Source organism: Pongo abelii, chromosome 15 (genome assembly GCF_028885655.2).
Source record: "Pongo abelii isolate AG06213 chromosome 15, NHGRI_mPonAbe1-v2.0_pri, whole genome shotgun sequence".
In the NCBI taxonomy this organism is placed as follows: Eukaryota; Metazoa; Chordata; class Mammalia; order Primates; family Hominidae; genus Pongo; species Pongo abelii.
In genome coordinates this window covers 65006874-65032001 of record NC_072000.2, presented here as the reverse complement: position 1 = coordinate 65032001, position 25128 = coordinate 65006874, and the positions used below count along the sequence as shown (strand labels likewise).

At 37.5% G+C, this 25128-nt stretch overlaps 1 protein-coding gene across 3 annotated transcripts in view; it reads right to left on the bottom strand.

Annotated features, from left to right (window-relative positions):
• MNAT1 (MNAT1 component of CDK activating kinase) overlaps positions 1-25128 on the bottom strand; it is a 236485-nt gene that overhangs the window by 51417 nt on the left and 159940 nt on the right. Inside the window, exon 8 of one of the 3 annotated variants that reach the window (XM_063715586.1) lies at positions 20266-20584. The exons of the other annotated variants lie outside the window; for them this stretch is intronic. Coding sequence (XP_063571656.1) covers positions 20566-20584 — 19 coding nt within the window. The 3' untranslated portion in view covers positions 20266-20565. Of the gene's footprint in view, positions 1-20265; positions 20585-25128 lie in introns of those variants that run through there. 3 annotated transcript variants of the gene reach the window in all.

The window sequence follows — 25128 nt, the reverse complement described above, 5'->3', positions numbered from 1 at the left end:
GTTCCCTAAACTTTAGAAACAATTTGAGTGGTGACTTCTACTATGTGTTTAGAGCAGCATTTCTCAAACTTTTCTTACCATAATTAACAGTATACTTTACATGAAAACCCACTACAAGTGAGTTTTACGAAAGTTTTACAAGCCAATGCTTACAGGTTATTTTTTGTTTTTATTTTTGTTTTTTAATTTTTAAAAATTTTTTGGAGACAGAGTCTTGCTCTGTCACACAGGCTGGAGTGCAGTGGCACGATTTCAGCTCACTGCAACCTCTGCCTCCCAGGTCCAAGCAATTCTCGTGCCTCAGCCTCCTGATTAGTTGGGACTACTGGCATGCACTACCACACCTGGCTAATTTTTTTTATATTTTAGTAAAGACACAGTTTCACCATATTGCCCAGTCTGATCTGGAACTCCTGAGTTCAGACAGTTCGCCCGCCTCCGCCTCCCAAAGTGCTAGGATTACAGGCATAAGCCACTGCACCTGGCCTGTTTTTAATTTTTAGAGGCAGGGTCTTGCTCTGTTACCCAGGCTGGAGTGCAGTGGTGTGATCTTGGCTCACTGCAGCCTCGAATTCCTGGGCTCAAGTGATCCTCCCACCTCAGCCTCCTGGGTAGCTGGGAACACAGATGCACGCCACCATCCCTGGCTAATTTTTACATTTTTTGTAAAGACGAGATCTTGTTATGTTGCCCAGACTGGTCTTAAACTCCTGGGCTCAAGCGATCCTTGTGCCTTGGCCTCCCAAAGTGCTGGGATTACAGGCGTGAGCCATAGCACCTGGCCCAATGCTTACATTTATATAATGCCCTTGGCGAGTTTACTTTTTATTTTATTCTATTTTTAAAAATGTATATAACCTACAATCTAAAAAACACTGATAATACAGCTCTCCAATATGTCATTTTTAAATGTTAAAGTTGAGGGTTAAGATGATAATGGATAAATTATTTGTAACAAATAAACAAAACCACCTTTCAAAGCAACAACAGTAGCAAGCTCACAAAACAGATGGAAGCGATAGAGCCAACATCAGGCTATAGATGTTAACTGTAACAAATGAGGGGATAAAGGTAACAACTAAGCCTTCCTAAGGAAGAAGGCCTGCTTCAAGGAAAAGTTACCACAGCGCTCCAAGAAATACCCTCCTGCTATTGACTCAGTTGTTGGGAGATGAGAGCTGTCCAAATGTGTCTTCCAACTCCTCTCCCGCTCTGGTATGCAGAGCTGGGAACCGATGAATGCAGTAAACAGGACGGTAAGAATACTATTGCTTCTGACTCCTTTACTTTCTTTTTAAATTAAGTTTGAGGTAAAATTCAAGGCAGGAAATATGAAAGTTGACTGAATTTCACTTAAATCTAAAGACAGCTAACCACTCTTTGGCACGATATTTTTAAAACATTTTAAAAGTACCAATTCCACAAAATCTGATGCTAAACCCATCACAAATTAGCAAAGCAGCTACACTGCATGCCTTCAAACACAAGGACAGGAGAGACTAAGCTATTAATAAAAGTACCAGGAAGTAACATCTACATTGGGTAAGGAGGCTGAAACAAAGCAAGAGGCAACAAATGGTGAGATTCTATTTTGTTTTCATATTCCGTAGCCCTAGATAGGGAAGATTTTAGGGTTTGATGAGGTGAACAAGGTGCTGATTAAAGCCAAAGGAAAAATGTGAAGAGACACAAAAAACATGGCAATCATTATGGGAAATCTAAGAAACACAATAAGTTTGAAATATGTGGCTCAGCTGAAAATAAGATTTTCACATTCACCATGAATATAGGGAATATGACTCAATTTTCAAAATGTAATATAATTGCATTAAGAGATAATAGGGCAAGTGAAATAACGGTAGAGAAGAGGTTTTAGAAGGCTAAATCTTCATTTCTCATACTAGGAAATCAAGAGACAGCTATAAAATTGGAAACCAAGGAACTGCAGTATAATTATGTTATTTAGAAGTACAGAGGTAAATAGTAGAACAAAAAGCTAAGATTTAGAAGCTGGGCAGAGTAAAAAAAGTTACATTGACACAAGCAGAATTGAGGAACAGCAATCTGCATTACAAATTACCTGAAATAGCACCTTGCTCTCAATCAAATAAAAAACAAACCTACACAGAATCAATCAGCATCTTCTCTCACCTTGAAATATTTCAGAATAATGAGCCAACCCTGGCTGGTCATCTAATCCACATTTTGCCATGTTATTGGTAATTTTCCTTCCAAAAACATTATTCCCTTCAAAAATCCTTCATAAACTAAAATTTGATTTGCTACCCATGTTCACTCTGCTCTCCCAAAGTACAGCCATTTGTTTCTAGTTTCAATAATCACACTTCTTTTAACCTTCTATATAGGACCTATCTTGACCACTACTTAAGTTTCTGGATCTCTTTTTTAAAATCTCCCTAAGGCTCTATAGCTTTCTTAAAATGATGTAACCAAATATGATGTAGAATTTTGTATGACTAAATGAAGATGATTTGGTCAACACAGAAGCTACCCACAACACAGAAGCCCATCCCGAGTGGACTCTATTAGGCAGCTGCATACTTAGCATATTAAACATCCAAAACAGATCTTTTTTTTTTTCACCATATGTGTGCCTCTACACAACTAAATTATTTTCTGTAATAATCATGAAATTAAAAATAACAATCCAGACACACATTTGAAGCTAGAGAGCCAAGATGGCCGAATAGGAACAGTTCCAGTCTACAGCTCCCAGCGTGAGCGATGCAGAAGACGGGTGATTTCTGCATTTCCAACTGAGGTACCGGGTTCATCTCACAGGGGAGTGCCAGACAGTGGGTGCAGGACAGTGGGTACAGTACACCGTGCATGAGCCGAAGCAGGGGGAGGCATCACCGCACCCGGGAAGTGCAAGGGGTCAGGGAATTCCCTTTCCTAGTCAAAGAAAGGGGTGACAGACAGCACCTGGAAAAATCGGGTCACTCCCACCCTAATACCGCGCTCTTCCAACGGGCTGAACAAATGGCACACCGGGAGATTATATCCTGCACCTGGCTCAGAGGGTGCTACGCCCACGGAGCCTTACTCATTGCTAGCACAGCAGTCTGAGATCAAATTGCAAGGCAGCAGCCAGGCTAGGGGAGGGGCGCCCACCATTGCTCAGGCCAGAGTAGGTAAACAAATCAGCCAGAAAGCTCCAACTGGCTGGAGCCCACCACAGCTCAAGGAGGCCTGCCTGCCTCTATAGGCTCCACCTCTGGGGGCAGGGCACAGACAAACAAAAGCCAGCAATAACCTCTGCAGTCTTAAATGTCCCTGTCTCACAGCTTTGAAGAGAGTAGTGGTTCTCCCAGCACACACCTGGAGATCTGAGAACAGACAGACTGCCTCCTCAAGTGGGTCCCTGACCCCCGAGGAGCCTAACTGGGAGGCACCCCGAAGTAAGGGCGGACTGAAACCTCACACGGCCGGGTACTGCTCTGAGACAAAACTTCCAGAGGAATGATCAGGCAGCAGCATTTGCGGATCACCAATATTCGCTGTTCTACAGCCTCTGCTGCTGATACCCAGGCAAACAGGGTCTGGAGTGGACCTCCAGTAAACTCCAACAAACCTGCAGCTGAGGGTCCTGACTGTTAGAAGGAAAACTAAAAACAGAAAGGACATCCACACCAAAAACCCATCTGTACGTCACCATCATCAAAAACCTAAGGTAGATAAAACCACAAAGATGGGGAAAAAACAGAGCAGAAAAAGAGTAAACTCTAAAAATCAGAGTGCCTCTCCTCCTCCAAAGGAACGCAGCTCCTCACCAGCAACGGAACAAAGCTGGACAGAGAATGACTTTGAGGAGTTGAGAGAGGAAGGCTTCAGAAGATCAAACTACTCTGAGCTAAAGGAGGAAGTTCGAACCCATGGCAAAGAAGTTAAAAACCTTGAAAAAAAATTAGACGAATGGCTAACTAGAATAACCAATGCAGAGAAGTCCTTAAAGGACATGACGGAGCTGAAAACCAAGGCACGAGAACTATCTGATGAATGCACAAGCCTCAGTAACCGATGCGATCAACTAGAAGAAAGGGTATCAGCGATGGAAAACGAAATGAATGAAATGAAGCGTGAAGAGAAGTTTAGAGAAAAAACAATAAAAAGAAATGAATGAAGCCTCCAAGAAATATGGGACTCTGTGAAAAGACCAAATCTGTGTCTGACTGGTGTACCTGAAAGTGACGGGGAGAATGGAACCAAGTTGGAAAACACTCTGCAGGATATTATCCAGGAGAACTTCCCCAATCTAGCAAGGCAGGCCAACATTGAAATGCATGAAATACAGAGAACACCACAAACATACTCCTCAAGAAGAGCAACTCCAAGTCACATAATTGTCAGATTCACGAAAGGTGAAATGAAGGAAAAACCGTTAAGGACAGCCAGAGAGAAAGGTCAGGTTACCCACAAAAGGAAGCCCATCAGACTAACAGCTGATCTCTTGGCAGAAACACTACAAGCCAGAAGAGAGTGGGGGCCAATATTCAACATTCTTAAAGAAAAGCATTTTCAACCCAGAATTTCATATCCAGACAAACTAAGCTTCATAAGTGAAAGAGAAATAAAATCCTTTACAGACTAGCAAATGCTGAGAGATTTGGTCACCACCAGGCCTGCCCTAAAAGAGCTCCTGAAGGCAGCACTAAACATGGAAAGGAACAACCGGTACCAACCACTGCAAAAACATGCCACATTGTCAAGACCATCAAGGCTAGGAAGAAACTGCATCAACTAACGAGCAAAATAACCAGCTAACATCATAATGACAGGATCAAATGCACACATAACAATACTAACCTTAAATGTAAATGGGCTAAATGATCCAATTAAAAGACACAGACTGGCAAATTGGATAAAGACCCAAGACCCATCAGTGTGCTGTATTCAGGAAACCCATCTCACCTGCAGAGACACACATAGGCTCAAAATAAAGGGATGGAGGAAGATCTACCAAGCAAATGGAAAACAAAAAAGGCAGGGGTTGCAATCCTAGTCTCAGAAAAAACAGACTTTAAACCAACAAAGACCAAAAGAGACAAAGAAGGCCATTACAGAATGGTAAAGGGATCAATTCAACAAGAAGAACTAACTATCCTAAATATATATGCACCCAATACAGGAGCACCCAGATTCATAAAGCAAGTCCTGAGTGACCTACAAAGAGACTTAGACTCCCACACAATAATAATGGGAGAATTTAACACCCCACTGTCAACACTAGACAGATCAACGAGACAGAAAGTTAACAAGGATATCCAGGAATTGAACGCAGCTCTGCACCAAGCAGACCTAATAGACATCTACAGAACTCTCCACCCCAAATCAACAGAATATACATTATTCTCAGCAACACACCACACCTATTCCAAAATTGACCACATAGTTGGAAGTAAAACACTCCTCAGCAAATGTAAAAGAACAGAAACTATAACAAACTGTCTCTCAGACCACAGTGCAATCAAACTAGAACTCAGGATTAAGAAACTCACTCAAAACCGCTCAACTACATGGAAACTGAACAACTTGCTCCTGAATGACTACTGGGTACATAACGAAATGAAGGCAGAAATAAAGATGTTCTTTGAAACCAACGAGAACCAAGACACAACATACCAGAATCTCTGGGACACATTCAAAGCGGTGTGTAGAGGGAAATTTATAGCACTAAATGCCCACAAGAGAAAGCAGGAAAGATCCAAAATTGACACCCTAACATCACAATTCAAAGAACTAGAGAAGCAAGAGCAAACACATTCAAAAGCTAGCAGAAGGCAAGAAATAACTAAGATCAGAGTAGAACTGAAGGAAATAGAGATACAAAAAACCCTTCAAAAAATCAATGAATCCAGGAACTGCTTTCTTGAAAAGATTGACAAAATTGATAGACTGCTAATAAGACTAATAAAGAAGAAAAGAGAGAAGAATCAAATAGACACAATAAAAAATGACAAAGGGGATATCACCACCAATCCCACAGAAATACAAACTACCATCAGAGAATACTACAAACACCTCTACGCAAATAAACTAGAAAATCTAGAAGAAATGGATAAATTCCTCGACACACACACTCTCCCAGGACTAAACCAGGAAGAAGTTGAATTTCTGAATAGACCAATAACAGGCTCTGAAATTGAGGCAATAATTAAGAGCTTACCAACCAAAAAAAGTCCAGGACCAGATGGTTTCATAGCCGAATTTTACCAGAGGTACAAGGAGGAGCTGTTACCATTCCTTCTGAAACTATTCCAATCAATAGAAAAAGAGGGAATCCTCCCTAACTCATTTTGTGAGGCCAGCATCATCCTGATACCAAAGCCTGGCAGAGACACAACAAAAAAATAGAATTTTAGACCAATATCCTTGATAAACATCGATGCAAAATTCCTCAATAAAATACTGGCAAACCGAATCCAGCAGAACATCAAAAATCTTGTCCACCACGATCCAGTGGGCTTCATCCCTGGGATGCAAGGCCGGTTCAACATACGCAAATCAATAAATGTAATCCAGCATATAAACAGAACCAAAGACAAAAACCACATGATTATCTCAATAGATGCAGAAAAGGCCTTTGACAAAATTCAACAACCCTTCATGCTAAAAACTCTCAATAAATTAGGTATTGATGGGACGTATCTCAAAATAATAAGAGCTATCTACGACAAACCCACAGCCAATATCATAATGAATGGGCAAAAACTGGAAGCATTCCCTTTGAAAACTGGCACAAGACAGGGATGCCCTCTTTCACCACTTCTATTCAACATAGTGTTGGAAGTTCTGGCCAGGGAAATCAGGCAGGAGAAGGAAATAAAGGGCATTCAATTAGGAAAAGAGGAAGTCAAATTGTCCCTGTTTGCAGATGACATGATAGTATATCTAGAAAACCCCATTGTCTCGGCCCAAAATCTCCTTAAGCTGATAAGCAACTTCAGCAAAGTCTCAGGATACAAAATCAATGTACAAAAATCACAAGCATTCTTATACACCAATAACAGACAAACAGAGAGCCAAATCATGAGTGAACTCCCATTCACAATTGCTTCAAAGAGAATAAAATACCTAGGAATCCAACTTAGAAGGGATGTGAAGGACCTCTTCAAGGAGAACTACAAACCACTGCTCAAGGAAATAAAAGAGGATACAAACAAATGGAAGAACATTCCATGCTCATGGGTAGGAAAAATCAATATCGTGAAAATGGCCATACTGCCCAAGGTAATTTACAGATTGAATGCCATCCCCATCACGCTACCCATGACTTTCTTCACAGAATTGGAAAAAACTACTTCAAAGTTCATATGGAACTGAAAAAGAGCCCGCATCACCAAGTCAATCCTAAGCCAAAAGAACAAAGCTGGAGGCATCACACTACCTGACTTCAAACTATACTACAAGGCTACAGTAACCAAAACAGCATGGTAGTGGTACCAAAACAGAGATATAGATCAATGGAACAGAACAGAGCCCTCAGAAATAATGCCGCATATCTACAACTATCTGATCTTTGACAAACCTGACAAAAACAAGCAATGGGGAAAGGATTCCCTATTTAATAAATGGTGCTGGGAAAACTGGCTAGCCATATGTAGAAAGCTGAAACTAGATCCCTTCCTTACACCTTATACTAAAATTAATTCAAGATGGATTAAAGACTTCCATGTTAGACCTAAAACCATAAAAACCATAGAAGAAAACCTAGGCAATACCATTCAGAACATAGGCATGGGCAAGGACTTCATGTCTAAAACACCAAAAGCAATGGCAACAGACCCAAAATTGACAATTGGGATCTAATTAAACTAAAGAGCTTCTGCACAGCAAAAGAAACCACCATCAGAGTAAACAGGCAACCTACAGAATGGGAGAAAATTTTTGCAACCTACTCATCTGACAAAGGGCTAATATCCAGAATCTACAATGAACTCAAACAAATTTACAAGAAAAAAACAAACAACCACATCAAAAAGTGGGTGAAGGATATGAACAGACATTTCTCAAAAGAAGACATTTATGCAGCCAAAAAACACATGAAAAAATGCTCATCATCACTGGCCATCAGAGAAATGCAAATCAAAACCACAATGAGATACCATCTCACACCAGATAGAATGGTGATCATTAAAAAGTCAGGAAACAACAAGTGCTAGAGAGGATGTGGAGAAATAGGAACACTTTTACACTGTTGGTGGGACTATAGACGAGTTCAACCATTGTGGAAGTCAGTGTGGCAATTCCTCAGGGATCTAGAACTAGAAATATTATTTGACCCAGCCATCCCATTACTGGGTATATACCCAAAGGATTATAAATCATGCTGCTATAAAGACACATGCACACGTATGTTTATTGCGGCACTATTCACAATAGCAAAGACTTGGAACCAACCCAAATATCCAAAATGATAGACTGGATTAAGAAAGTGTGGCACATATACACTATGGAATACTATGTAGCCATAAAAAAGGATGAGTTCATGTCCTTTGTAGGGACATGGATGAAGCTGGAAACCATCATTCTCAGCAAACTATCGCAAGGACAAAAACCCAAACATGGCATGTTCTCACTCATAGGTGGGAATTGAACAGTGAGAACACATGGACACAGGAAGGGGAACATCACACACCAGGGCCTGTTGTGGGGTGAGGGGAGGCGGGAGGGATAGCATTAGGAGATATACCTAATGTTAAATGACGAGTTAATGGGTGCAGCACACCAACATGGCACATGTATACATATGTAACAAACCTACACGTTGTGCTCATGTACCCTAAAACTTAAAGTATAATAAAAATAAAAAAAGAAAAAAGAAAAAAAAATAATCCAGAAAAAGCACACAGTGAGGCTTTTCTTTTATAGCACTTTGTACACATAATTATTCCAATAAAAAAATTTAAATGTAAAATAATGTTTATATCATGAAAGAAATAAGTAACAAACTAAAATATCTATTAATTTATTTTTTAAAAATCGCACAATTTATAAGCACAAAATGGACTATCACGTTATAATTTGTTTTGAGCTTTGACTTCTGCAGATTTGTCAATGAGTGCGTTAAAATTGGTTGTTTTTACTTAGTTACGTTCAATAGATGTTATAGTTAGATTCATCAATTTATCTCTGCTCATAGTCACCTCAAGAATACTTTTTGTTAATTTTAATTACAAAAGTTTCTCATCTGAAGAAACAGATATTCAAATAACTAGGAAATATCTTACTGATAAGGATGAGTTTGGCAGAATATAATAAAATTTTTATTTCCCAATTAATTCTAGAAAGTGCAATTCTGTTGCAGTCTTTGTTTCATTAAAATTGATTCTAGCAACTTTTTGTTTTTTTTTTTTTGGAGACAGTTTCGCTCTTGTTGTCCAGGCTGGAGTGCAATGGCACGATCTCAGTTCACCGCAACCTCTGCCTCCTAGGTTCAAGCAATTCTCCTGCCTCAGCCCCCTGAGTAGCTGGGATTACAGGCATGTACCACCATGCCCTGCTAATTTTGTATTTTTTTAATAGAGACAGGGTTTCTCCATGCTGATCAGGCTGGTCTTGAATTCCTGACCTCAGGTGATCTGCCCGCTTAGGCCTGATTCTAGCAACTTTTGAATGTCCCCACAATTGAAAACTTTAAACACAAATAAAAGTTCTCAGAACCTAAGTTTTGTTTCTTCATCTCTTTTTTTTTTTTTGGTGAGACATTCGAGTCTCGCTCTGTCACACAGGCTGGAGTGCAATGGCATGGTCTTAGCTCACCGCAACCTCTGCCTCCCAGGTTCAAGCGATTCTCCTGCCTCAGCCTCCTGAGTAGCTGGGACTACAGGTGCGTGCCACCACACCCGGCTAATTTTTGTATTTTTAGTAGAAACGAGGTTTCACTATGTTGGCCAGGCTGGTCTCAAATTCCGGACCTCATGATCCATCTGCCTCGAGGGTGTTGGGATTACAGGCGTGAACCACCGTGCCCAGCTGTTTCTTCATCTTTATAATCACTGAGCTAACTCTGTTTACTTCGAATGTACTGTTTTAACTCAGGAGTATGTAGTACCATAGGGGAGTTAAAAATAGAAATTTTGTTAGAAAGGAGCTTGAAAAATTCCAAAATCATACAAATTTACTCTTGAGTGAGGCTAAATATAGCTAAGTTTGTGGCTATTGGGGTTGGGGCGGGGGAAAGGTGGAGCTTGGGGATGATTGTAAAACTGAAAGTTCTCTGAACTAACTTCTGCATACATAAAATGTTATTAAAGAACGAGAAATAAAGATATGTTAATTGATAGCTTACATATATACTATTAGATTTAAAAGTAATTACAGTGATTTTTGAGAACTTGGACCAACAAAAGATTTTTTCAGAAACGACTATTTGAAAACATCGTTTAGAACTGTCAGTACATGTTCATTTTAAAAACAGACTTTTATTCAGTTTTATTATTTTAAAAAATCTCTATAGACAACACAACCCCTTATTGCTTGCAGCTTTGTTGTTCAGATAAAACCCTAGGAGCAACCATTTGCTCAGATAAAAACCTTGTAAGGAATCTTCTCTTTTTCATACCCCCCTTAACCAATCCATCAAAAATTATTTTGCCTCTGCTATCAAAATTATATCCATAATCTGACCACTTTCTTATGAACTATACTGCTACCATGCCGGGACAAGCCACTACCATCTTAGCAGGACTACTGCAAGTTTTCTTGCATTCACCCTGCCCTTTACCACCATTGCCCACCATCTAGTCTCCTATGACAGACCTTTCTAGATGCAAGTAATATTATGGCAACTTCTGTTCAAAATACTCCTATGACTTCCCATCTCCTTCAAAATAAAAGCCCAAGTCTTGACCATGGTCTATAAAGACCTGTATCATCAACTAGGTCTGGCCTGCCCCCTTACATAAAAACCTGCTACCTCTCTGAACATATTCTCTTACCATTCCCTATATTTACTCCTGCTCCAGACATTCTGGACTCCTTCCTCTTCCTTATTCACATTCCCACTTGTGCATTTACAGTTCCTTCTGACTCTCCCAAGGATATCAAATGACTCATTTCTTTGCTAATTCAGGTATTTACTAAAATACCATCTTACAAACAAAAGATTCCAATCACCAAAAATAGCACACTACTCCAATCACTATCCATCCTTTTATCCTTTATTTGTCTTCAAAGTACTAATTATCATCTGGAATTTCATGTGTCAACTTGACTGGGCTACAGGATCTCCTGATAGCTGGTAAAACATTATTTCTGGGTGTGTCTGTGAAGGTGTTTCCAGAAAAGATTGGCATTTGAATCAATAGTCTTAGTACAAAATATACACCCTCACCAATGTGGATGGATGTCATCCAATCCAGCTGAGGGCCTGAACACAGCAAAAAAATGAAGGAAGTGTGAGTTTACTCTTTCTTCTGGAGCTGGGACATTTACTCTGTCCTCAGACATCATAACTCAAGGTTCTTGGGCCTTCATACTCCATGACTTTCACCTCCACCCCCGCTACGTGTCCATTCTCAGGACTTCAACCTCAAACTGAGAGTCACATCACTGGCTCCCTTAGTTCTCAGGCCTTTGGATTCAGAGTGAGTTACACTATGAACTTCCCTGGTTCTCCCAGTTGCTGATAGAATATCATGGGACTTCTCAGCCTCTATTATCACGTGAGCCAATTCCAAACATGAACCTCCTCTTATGTATCTCTAAATGTCCTATTGATTCTTTCTCTGGAAAACCCTGGTTTATCTGCTATATCTAACAGGTGTTTCTAATGTTGGAAATATCTAACAGCATCTAACATATTCAATAATGTACTGTTATTGTTGGTTTTATTACAGTTGAATTTTAAGTTTCATCTCAAATGTTAGATCTTTCATAGAAACATCTAATAGCATCTTAACAGATTCAATAATGTACTGTTATTGTTGGTTTTATTACAGGAGAATTTAAGCTTCATGATAGTAGACATTTACTCCTCTGTTTGGCTCACTACTGTTTGCTCAGCACCCAGAACAGTAACTGGCACACAGTAGGCACTTCATAACTATTTGCTAACCGACAATCAAATGAATAACAAAAGTAAAAGAACTGCTGAACAGTGAGCCAAGATCATGCCACTGCACTCCAGCCTGGGCAACAGAGCAAGACTCCGTCAAAAAAAAAAAAAAAAAAAATGAACTGCTGAACAATCTGTTGTTTTCTCAGTTAACCTGAGCTATACAATGAGGTTTCATTTCCCAATGGAGACAATTTTATATAAGATCCGCGGGATCTACTGAATTCTACCATGATACGGGAGAAATAAACAAAGTCTAATAATAAATTGAATCTGCTTTTTTAAAGGTCCTGTAAAAATATAAATTAAAACATTTTATTGTAATAATTTACTTTTGTTAACTTAGTGCTGTCTTTCTGAGATTAATTTTAGAATATATCTCATTTTATATATTTTTTAATTGATGTTATAATTTAAGTCCTCACTACAAAAAACTATTCTGGAACCAACTACACAATTATTTTTCCTCAGTGACCTTGTAATCTCTTGAGCATTCACTCTAGACTAAACAGCCTCATTCAGCTGCCCTGTGTCTGACTGTTGATGAAAGAAGCTTGTTTGACAACTGCTTCAAGCAGAAACATATTTTTTCCATAATTGCATAAAAAAGATTTAAAACTTGCAAGACTAGAGCCAGGCTAGAATTTTAAGCACAAAGATTCATGTTAGATATATGAGTTCATTTCTAAATTAAATGCCCCCAAAAACAAACAAAAAAAACAAATACTGAAGACATTTTGCTGTCATGACCAGAAAAAAAAGTTAATTTAGTAATATTTTCATAATTACCACCAAGTATAGTATAAATTATATGTTATATACACATGCATATTGCAGTTTTTTTGTGATTTTTCTATTTTTCCACATTCTTTGATTTTCTGATGCCCCAAGACTTTCTGTAAAACTAACATATAAACTTAAGGTCGGGCACAGTGGCCCACGCCTGTAATCCCAGCACTTTGGGAGGCCGAGGCGGGTGGATCACAAGGTCAGGAGTTCAAGACCAGCCTGGCCAATATGGTGAAACCCCGTCTCTACTAAAAAATACAAAAATCAGTCAGATGTGGTGGCAGGCACCTGCAGTCCCCGCTACTCAGGAGGCTGAGGCAAGAGAATCGCTTGAACCTGGGAGGCAGAAGTTGCAGTAGGCCAAGATTGCGCCACTGCACTCCAGCCAGGCAACAGAGAAAAACTCCATCTAAAAAGAAAAAAAAAAACTTACATGGGTAGCATCAAAAACAAAACAAAACTTAAATGAAACAACTACGTTTTCACCATTCTTACACAATCCATATATAAGTCAATATTATAAGGTAAAGACAAAGGTAAAGACTATGACCAAAAAGCAGTATACAGAATGCCACATTCTCTCATGGAAATTTTGGAATATAAGTAACACTTTCATACACTAAAAATTCTAAGTGATTTCCAGAAAAAAGCACAATCACAGTGAAAGCAAATTATGCAAATATTCTATATCGTGACTATGCTGGTGGTTACAAACTGGATGCGTTTGTCAAAACTCACTGGAATATACAATAAAATAGGTATTTTATTGTATGTGAATTATGCTTTCACACAGCTGATTAAATTTAAATTTCTTAAGTGTTAAGATTTTTAAAGTATTACAGATTGCCTCAATTATTTTTCACTGGTAGAATGTAAACTAATCCATTTAAAACAAATTTCCTGAACTTGCAATTTTCAGCTGAAATTCTACCTTTCCCAAATGCTATTTTAAGTAGGTAGCTATCTAGGAATATAGGAAGTACTTGCTATTGAAAAAATTTTTAATGATATTATACACCATTAGGTTCAAAAACTACATCAATAGATGCATAAAAGCATTCAATAAAATTAAATGTGAAGAAGAAAAGATTTACTATATATTCATGATGCAATTCCTTCATTGTGATTTAGAAAATACATTTATGTGATACAAAACAACACTTAAACAGCGAATATAATACTTAATGATGAAACACTTAAGGCAGTCACCAGAAAAAAACAGAAAGAAACTACAGTTATTAGAATTATACTTGGTCTAAAAGTTCTACAAGTTCTAGCCAAAATACAATAAAATATAAACCTAATGTCAGAAATATAGCATTTAAAAGAAAAATTATTTTTTTTCAGCTGACTGACTCCTAGATAAAAACCCAGATATTTACCTAATAGAACTAGGTATACAAACTATTAGAATTCAGTAAAATGTTATGTAGAAAATTACATTTAATAGTTTTCATATATAACAGCAAGAACCAGTTAGAAAGCATGATGAAAACTTTATCACAACAGCATCAAAAGGAGAATATAATGAAAATTAATGTCCAAGAAATGTGTGATATATATAAAAACTAAGTATATTTTAAATGCCCATTCTTCTCTGATCGATTGTAAGTTTAAATTCCAGATACAATCCCAAAAGGATTGGTGTTTGGTTAGTATATAGGGGGATGGATGTATCTTATTAGCTAAGTTGTTGGTGGCTTTTGATGTGTTTCATTACTTGATTCACAGTATTTTATAAAAATTTTCAAATGTACACAAATTTTGAAACAATTATGGAGTGCTTTGTTTCTTTTGCCAATAAAGTTTACTTCAAAGTATAAATGTATAAAAATGCTTAGAATATTTTGAGAAAGATAAGTAGCAAAAGAAGACCTATCTCGCTTGTAGTAGGCAGAATTTAGACATGGCCCTCAATATTCTACCCCGTTGTATCCATTCCTTGCCTAATTCTCAGTCCTTGGGTATAAATAGGACCATAAATATGACAATTTTCATTGCTGTGATTATATTATATATAAAAATGATTTTGCAAATGTAGTTAAAATCCCAAATAAATAGATTATGTATTAATGAAAAATGATAATGATCCTCTGGGCCATCAGCTACTCCTAATCTTTTTGCTGATGAAAGCTCTTCCCTGGATGTTGATACCTGCTTTACTGATCACAATGATGGTTGCTGAAGGCTGGGGAGGCCACAGCAATTTCTTAAAATAAGACAATAATAAAGTTTGCTGCGTTGATTGACTCTTCCTTTCACAAAAGATTTCTCTGTAGCACATAATGCTGTTTAATAGCATTTTACTTACAGCAGAACTTCTTTAAAAATTAGAGGCAATCCTCTCAAACCCTACCACTCACTGCTTTATCAGCTCAGTTTATATAATATTCTAAATCCTTTGTTGTCATTTCAACAATGTTCACAGCATCTTCACCAGGAGCAGATTCCATCTCAAGAAACCACTTTCTTTACTCATCCCTAAGAGTCAGTTTCTCATTTGTTCAAGTTTTATTATAAGACTGTAGCAATTCAGTCATATCTTCAGGCTCCATGGCTAATTCTAGTTTTCTTGCTATTTTCACCCCATTTGCAGTTACTTCTTCCAATAAAATCTCAAACATGGGGTTGGAATTAACTTCTTTCAAATTCTTGATAATGCTGATATTCTGAGCTCTTCCCATGGATCACAAATGTTCCTAATGGCTTCTAGAGTAATGAATTGTTTCCAGAAGGTTTTCAATTTGTTTCATCCAGATCCATCAGAGGAATCACTATCTATGGCAGCTATAGCACTATGAAACATATTATTTAAATAACAAGACTGAAAAGTCAAAATTACTCCTTGATCCATGGGCTTTAGAATGGATGTTGTGCTAACAGTCATGAAAACAATATCCATTTCCTTGCACATATCCATCAGAAGACTTAGGTGACCAGATGTAATGTCAATGAGTAGCAGTATTTCGAAAGAAATCTCTTTTTTCCGAAGCAGTAAGTCTCAAGAGTGGGCTTCAAATATTCAGCAAACCATGCTGTAAACAGATACACTGTCATCCTGGCTTTTTCATTCCATTTATAAAGCACAGGCAGAGTAGACTTAGCATACTTTTTAAGGGCCCTACAATTTTCAAAATGGCAAATAAATATTGGCTTCAATTTAAAGTCACCAGCTGCATTTGCTCCTAAAAAGAGAGTCAGAATTGCTTTTGAAGCTCTGGAAACATGCATTGGCTTTTTTTTTTTTTTTTTTGAGACAGGGTCTCACTGTAGCACATCACTACACTCCCGCTCAGGGTTACCCAGGCTGGAGTACAGTGACATGATCATGGCTCACTGCAGCCTCAACCTCCCCAGGCTCAGGTGATTCTCCCACCTCAGCCTCCTGAGTAGCCACCTCCCACCATCATGCCTAGCTAATTTTTATATTTTTTGCCATGCTGCCCAGGCTGGTCTTGAACTCTTGGGCTCAAGCTATCTGCCTGCCTCGGCCTCCCAAAATCCTGGAATGAGAGGTGTGAGCTACCATAAGTGGCTGACTTCTTTCTGGCTATGAAAATCCTAGATGACATCTTCTTCCAATAGACAGATGTTTCATCTACATTGAAAAATCTGTGTTCAGAGTAGCCACCTTCATCAATATCTTGGTAGATCTTGCTGAAGCTTCCACATCAGCCCTTGCTGCTTCACCTTGCACTTTACGTTATGGAAATGGCATCCTTCCTTACATTTCATGAACCAACCTCTGTTAGCTTTAGAATTTTCTTCTGTAGCTTCCTCACCTTTCACAGCCTTCATAGGATTGAAGAAAGTTAGGTTTTGGTTTAAGCGATTGTTCTTGCTTCTTCGATCTATCCAGACCACTAAAACTTTCTCCATAGCAGCAATCAGGCTGTTTTGCTTTCTTAACATTCATGTGTTCATTGGAGCAACACTTTTAATTTCCTTTAAGAACTTTTCCTCTGCATTCACAACTTGGCTGTTTGGCACAAAAAGTCTAGCTTTTGCCTATTTCGGTTTTTGACATATCTTGCTCACTAAGCTTAATCACTTCTATCTTTTCATTGAAAGTGAGAGACATGTGACCCTTCCTCTCACTTGAATACACAGAACCCTCTGCAGGGTTATTAATTGGCCTAATTTCAATATTGCTGTGTCTCAGGGAATAGGGAAGTCCAAGGTGAGAGAGAGAGAGAGAGATATGGGGAAACAGCCAGTCAGAAGAACAGTCAGAACACACACATTTATTAACTTCACCTTCTTATATGGGTACAGTTTGTGGCAACCAAAACAATAATAATAGTAACATCAAAAGATCACTAATCACCAATTACCATACAGATAAAATCACGCAAAAGTCTGAAACAGTGTAAGAATTAACCAAATGTGAAAAACAGACATGAGGTGAGTACATGCTGTTGGAAAAATAGCATTGATATACTTGCAATATTTGCAAAAAGTAATAAAATGAAATGCAATAAAATGAGGTACACCTGTATTTTTGTGAACTGGACCCTATTCTATTTCTTCAAGAGTCATAGATTTTTTAATTGCTTTGCCAATAACAGTAATAGATTTGTAATAATCAATTACTTTTGCTCAGCAAGTTGGTTTTTATGAATGCAGTCTATGGCCACACAAGAAAACAAAATTAATAGTGCTAATAGAGATCAAACAAGAAATTTTCTTCTAATTACCATCAAGTTCTAATTAACTGACTTAATTCAATACCATCATAACTACTACAATTATTTTCACTACTGATGATATAATAATAGTTAGATATTCTCTGCTAATAGAGATCAAACAAGAAATTTTCTTCTAATTACCATCAGGTTCTAATTAACTGACTTAAGATCATCATAACTACTACAATTACTTTCACTACTGATGATATAATAATAGTTAGATATTCTCATATCTTGTGACTCAAGACGTTAAACCCTCACAGTTAAAAATCATTTTTAAAGTTTGCTGATTGATAGTACAGAACTTATGCCAGTTATGTCAACATAAGACAGAAATAAGTATGTGCATCTATATCTTTGTATTGCTTTGTGGTAGAGCATTGTAGCTACCACAAAGCAATATAAAGATAAGCTCTACATGAAATTAAATTAAAATTTCATTCTACAAGATCAGAGGAACATAGTAGAGAACCCAGAAATAAAGCCACATGTTTACGGCCAATTAATAATCAACAATGATACCAAGTACGTACACTGGGGAAAGAATTCCTTCTTTAATAAGTGGTGCTGGGAAAATTGGATATTCATATGCAGAATAATGAAACTGGACTCCTATCTCTCACCATATACAAAAATCAACTCAAGGTGAATTAAAGACTTAAATGTATGACCAGATGATATAAAACTACTAGAAAAAAACAAAGGGGAAACACTTGAGGACATTGGTTTAGGCAAAGATTTTATGGCTAAGACTTCAAAAGCACAGACAACTAAAACAAAAATAGACAAATGGAACTATGTTAAACTAAAAAGCTTCTGCACAGCAAAGGAAACAATCAACAGAGTGAGGAGACAAGATGTTGACTGGGAGAAAATATTTGCAAACTATTCATCTTACAAGGACCTAACATCTAGAATATACAAAGAACTCAAATAATTCAACAATAAAAAAAGGTAATTCTCATTAAAAAGTAGGCAAAGAATATGAATAGAAACTTTTTCAAAAGAAGACATACAAATGCCAACAGGTATATGAAAAAATGCTCAACATCACTAACCATCAGGGAAATGCAAATATAAACCACAAAGAGATATCATCTTACCCCAGTTAGCAGGGCTATTATTAAAAAGACAAAAAATTACACATGCTGGTAAGGATACAGAGAAAAGAGGATTCTATTCGTGGGAATGTAAACTGGTATAACCATTACAGAAACCAGTATGGAGATTCCTCAAAAAATTAAAAATAGAACTATATGATCCAGCAATCCCACTACTGGGTATCTAACCAAAGGAAAAGAAATCAGTATATCAAGGACACCTTGCACTTACATGTTCATCACAACACCATTCACAATAGCAAAAATGTAGAACCAATCTAAGTATCCATCTATGGACAAATGGATTAAAAAAAATGTGGCACGCACACACATGCGCGCACACGCGCACACACACACACAATGTGTTGCTATTTAGCCATACAAAGGAATTAAGCCATGTCATTTGCAGCAACATGGAGGGAATTGGAGTTCATCAGGTTAAGTAAAATAAGCCAGACACAGAAAGACAACTTTTGCATGTTCTCACTCACATAAAAATTTGATCTCATGGAGATAGAGACTAGAATATAGCAGAGGCTGGGAAGGGTGTGAGGGCGGAAAGGAAAAATAAAGAGAGGTTAGTGAATGAGTATAAACTTACAGTTAGATAGAAGAAATAAGTTCTAATGTTCAATAAGAGACTAGGGTGACCACAGTTAGCAACAATATGTTATATATTTCTAAGTAGCCAGAAGAGAGGACTTGAAAGGTTACCAACACATAGAAATAATAAATACTCAAGGTGACGGATACCCCAAATATCCTGACTTGATAATTACACATTCTATGCATGTAAAAATACTCACATGTACCCCATAAATATGTAAAATATTATGTATTAGTAAAAGAAAAAAATTTCATTCTGCAGAATTTTGGTAGCAAACAGCTTAATTTAAATCATACACAAGGAAAATTTAAGAATACACACCTTAAATAAAGATATTTCATCATAAAAATGTCACATGTCATAAAATGAAAGTAATAGATATTCCCATAAAACTGAGAAAGGCATTCTGAAATATCATATTAGTCATTCTTACTTCTCAGCTTTACATGATTATTTTACACAGAAATTTAAAGATATATATAAATTATATATTTACATAATGCACATATTTACATAAATATAAACTAGCAGTGCTTTTAATAAAACTGTAACTCTTATATGAAACTACTTAAATATTTCATCATGTAATATTTTCATGGCTGGTATCAAAGTTTGCCTGAAACCATATATATGACAAATTTATATCTACCTTAAATACTCTGTAATTTTTAATTATTTTTCACTATTCAAGTATTCGAGTAATACAGAAATTTACTCATAAACATTCATTAAAATGTGATATGAACTCAAGAATCCAAACCAAAATTTACAAAAAATCATGCTGATATAAATTATAAATCTTTAAAATCAATTTTTAAATGTCTTACTTATAACTAATCTGTCAATTGATTTCTTGGGAATTTTAAGAGTAGGTTCAGAAGGTATATTATCTTTATCTGCTGGAGTACATGAAAGAAATAAAATAATAACAATAAAGTTATCTATTCAACACTTTGCCAACAAGTCTTTTTTTTTAATTTCCATAATCATTCACAAATGAACAGCTCACATTAAATAAATCACTTGTATACTTAGTGAAAATAGTAGTTATGGCCAGGCACGGTGGCTCATGCCTGTAATCCTAGCACTTTGGGAGGCTGAGGCATGTGCATCACTTCAGGTCAGGAGTTTGAGACCAGCCTGGCCAACATGGTGAAACCCCGTCTTTACTAAAAATGCAAAAAATCAGCCAGGCGTGGTGGTGTGCGCCTGTTTTTCCAGCTACTCAGAAGGCTGAGGCAGGAGAATTGCTTGAACCCAGGAGGTGGAGGTTGCAGTGAGCCGAGATCACGCCACTGCACTCTAGTTTGGGCAATAGAGACTCCATTTCAAAAAGAAAAAAGAAAAAAGAAGACAGTAGTTATATTTGATTAATAACTTGAAATGGATGAATCTAGTTGTGTCACAAATGCTCATGATTTGTATCAATTAAGGGAATAACTCTTCTTTGAGTGGAAGGTAGTAAAATATTAACTAGAAAGCCAGATGATTATTAAAAAGAGAGTCTCACACCAACAATCAATTAGACTTTCCTAAACTAACCACTATGGCCATAATCTAGAAAATTTCAATTAGCAGTTAAGTTTTCCCACTGCTTGCTCCCATTGGCACAGAATGAAACATGTTTACGTATTGTTTTGAGCACACCAGAAGAGTACTGCCAGTACAATTTGAGTTATAATTATTTACTAATGATACCCTGTGAATGAGAAATTCACATATATTCTTCATCTATTTCTCTAGTTTAACTAACTTCGTTGTGAAAAGATCTCAGTAACAATCACTTAAAAATCTCAAGGCAGTATTCTTTTGGTTTTATCCCTTATCAAAGTTTTATAAAAGAACAAAAATATAGTTCTTGGGAGAGCAATGCCTCCCAAGACCTTATGTCATCCACTCCCAAAAATACATAATTGAAATTATCTTGAAAGTGCCTGTGTCCACATTTTAGAAACAAATAAGGTGTAGCTACAAAAAAAACTGTACTACTCTTAACTTCATCATGTCACATAGTTTCAACGCAGATATTGGAAAACGGAAACAAGATGATTTGTTTTGTTTTGTTTTGTTGAGACAGAGTCTCACTATGTTGACCAGGCTGGTCTTGAACTCCTGGCGTCAAGCAATCCTTCCAACTCAACCTCCCAAAGTGCTAGGATTATAGGCATGAGCTACCACACATGGCTGAGATAATTGATGTATTCTCTATTTGCCTCTAGAGAAATTAAACTAGTTCCCTTTGTAGGAAAATAGAATATAAAATGGAAATTTTGTTACCATAAGGAAAGGAAAGGAGAGAGCACTAGAAGCTAGAAGTTTTGGGTTGAGGGAAAGACCATTGTAAAGGGATAACTGGAGCTTATTAGATGTACTCTTCTGGCAACGACACGGACAACTGTTAGGATGAATGTGAAAATATTACAGCTTTACAAAACTGATACCTTATCTTCATACCTTATGAACAGCACCTCAAATCATTCTTTGAAAAGTCAATTCACAAAGCAACTTCTTCAGTTCCTTTCTAAATGTTTCTAAAAATTTAGTTAGGTAAAAATATATTTTTCGGTCTACAGTAATAAGAAAAGCAATAAGAAAGCAGATAGCTTCAGATAATAATTCCAGAAAAGAAAGTTAACTTCTGATACAAGAAATCAATTTAGGATTTACTTTGACACATATCTTAAGTATAAGGCCACAATATATCAACAAAGAGAAAGCTTGATCTAATCCTGGCTCTAATAACTAAAGTCCTCTGTATAGAATTTAATCCCTTTGTCAAGGTAGAAGACTGAAGAGAAGGCAAGTATGAGTTACACATTCTATTTTGGTAGATAAATAGTTCCTGGACCAAAAAAACAAATTATTTAGCAATTCTGATATCACTACTAATTATCTAAATTCCTTCACTATTTAGCCACAGATAGCTAAAAGAAACTGTTACAGCCAAGATCTACTGTTTGAAGTGTATACATGTTTATTTGTAATCATAACAATTTGCCTTTTTAACTGTTGTAGATATAAAATGTATGTACAGTCTTTATGGACAAAGACAAAAGCCTACTTCTAGGATCTTGGAACTAATTATATTCTAAATATTCAACGCTTGATGAAAGCCCTACCACTGCCACCACCACCAACAGACACACACACAAACACACAAAAAGTGCTCTCCCTCCCTTCAAATCAGATGTTAAGTATGAAAAACTTGGGAAAAGTACGAACACCAAGGTTATACCTTATCTAAAGGACACATCCTACATTTAAAACTCCAACCCATAGAGGTAAAGGCAGAAAGAAACACAAAAAGGGCTCCAAACGGTGTTGCCCAAGTTTATTTAATTTAATAACTTACTGGGAAAAAATAGACAATTAGGCTAAACTTACTTTACAGGGAATTCTAACCCTTATTTAAATCTTCATGTTCTCAGAAGTACCACCACCATAGAAGATTAAAAAAGAAAGATGAGGACGATATTCCATGAAACAGATCCAATAAAATCAGCAATAATTAAGCACTAAATGCAAGAGGAAATAAATTATTAAAAAAAAAAAAAAAACAGCCAAGCCTCCACTGCTAGGGAGGAGCAAAGATTGGGTGCCAATGGAGGAGGGGTAGAAAACCTACTGCCCACATTCCTAGTCCTACATTGAAACAGGAAAAAGAAACCAACCACTGAGGAAAGGCAGGAAACCAACTCATACCTAGGGTCCTACACTGATGCAAAGCACAATTCTAGGCGAGAGGCAGGAAACAGCCCTGTGCCCAAGATTCCCCACCTACAACAAAACAAGACAAACTTCAGTTGCGAGCCTGGGGAGGGACAGAAAAGCCACCTGTACCCTGAAGTAATAGATACAAATTGTTGGCCTCTGGGAAAGAAATAGGAACACTAAGAAAGCACCATCCTGATCCTCAGGCACACACATCCTCCTATAACTAAGGTTGGAAAAGGAGAAGCAAGAAAACCCTTCTTCCCACTATAAGACTTATTCTAAGTAAAAAGCAAGGGCAATCTAATATAGGGGAGCAACACCAAGACAGAAGCCCTCTGTGGCTCAGGCTTACAGAGCCTGTTGAAAACTAGAGGGTAGAACAAGAAAACCTAGAAAACTCCTTCCAGCACTCCAGGCCTCACACTAAAAGCAAGGTGGAATAAATTGTGACTAGATGAATTTGAAGCCTGTGGTACATTGATAGGAACTGGAGCAACAAAAAACCAAAACCAAGATCAAAATACAGAATATTCAACTCTCGACACTAATGGCCTAGCAGAAAAAGGCATGTAAATATTTCTGTGCATAAATATTATTTATTTCAGTCTCTACTATTCTGTCATACACAATGTCAAATATTCAAATAATAACTAAAACAAACAGGAAAACAACAAATGTATCATGAGGACACAAAACAGTCAACTGAATCAAACTCAAAGATAAAACAAGGAGTTAAGAAAATACTATAATTAATAAGTTAAAGGATCTAATGGAAAAGGTGGGTAATATGTATGAACAGGTAGGGAATTTAAGAAGTGAAAATCATTTTTAAAAAGTGAATGAAAATACTACATATAAAAATTGCAATATTAAAAAGAATTCCTTTGATGGCCTTATCAGCAGAATGGGCAAAATAGAAGAATAAGTGAACTTGAAGATAGGACAAGAGAAATTATCCTAACCTTTAAAACAAACTTTTAAAAAAAAATTTAAAAGCACAAAACAGAGCATACAAGAGGTGTAAGTAAAAAGATAATCAAAAGGTATGACACTGTAAGATTTATGGGACTAATACCTTTTTTTAAAAAATTAGTCTAAAACCCAGTATTATTACTAAGTTTTATAACTCACATTTTGTTTTCTACATAATTTAAGAAACTAACACATTTAAAAAAATAATTTGTTAATAATCTTGGACACACAATATATAAAGATGTAATTCTGTGGCATCGACAACTAAAAGGAGTGAGGACAGAACTGTTTAAAAGCAGAGTTTTTGTATGTTACTGAAGTTAAGCTTGTATAAATTCAGAGTGCTACAACTTAGGATAATAAATGTAATCATCATAATGACAAAAGAATAGCTCAAGAATATACACAATAGAGGATAAGCAAAGAATTTCAATGTGGCACTAAAACACAAAGAAAACAGTTATGGGATGTCGGAGGAGCCAAGATGGCCGAATAGGAACAGCTCCTGTATACATCTCCCAGCGTGAGCGACGCAGAAGACGGCTGATTTCTGCATTTCCATCTGAGGTACTGGGTTCATCTCACTAGGGAGTGCCAGACAGTGGGCGCAGGTCAGTGGGTGAGCGCACCGTGCCCCAGCCGAAGCAGGGGCGAGGCACTGCCTCACTCGGGAAGCGCAAGGGGTCAGGGAGTTCCCTTTCCAGGGGTGACAGAAGGCACCTGGAAAATCGGGCCACTCCCACCCGAATACTGTGCTTTTCCGACGGGCTTAGGAAATGGTGCACAAGGAGATTATTGCCCGCACCTGGCTCAGAGGGTCCTACGCCCACGGAGACTCACTGATAGCTAGCACAGCAGTCTGAGATCAAACAGCAAGGCGGCAGCGAGGCTGGGGGAGGGGCGCCCGCCATTGTCCAGGCTCGCTGAGGTAAACAAAGCAGCTGGGAAGCTCGAACTGGGTGGAGCCCACCACAGCTCAACGAGGCCTGCCTGCCTCTGTAGGCTCCACCTCTGGGGGCAGGGCACAGACAAACAAAAAGACAGCAGTAACCTCTGCAGACTTAAATGTCCCTGTCTCACAGCTTTGAGGAGAGCAGTGGTTCTCCCAGCACGCAGCTGGAGATCTGAGAACGTGCAGACTGCCTCCTCAAGTGGGTCCCTGACCCCTGACCCCTGAGC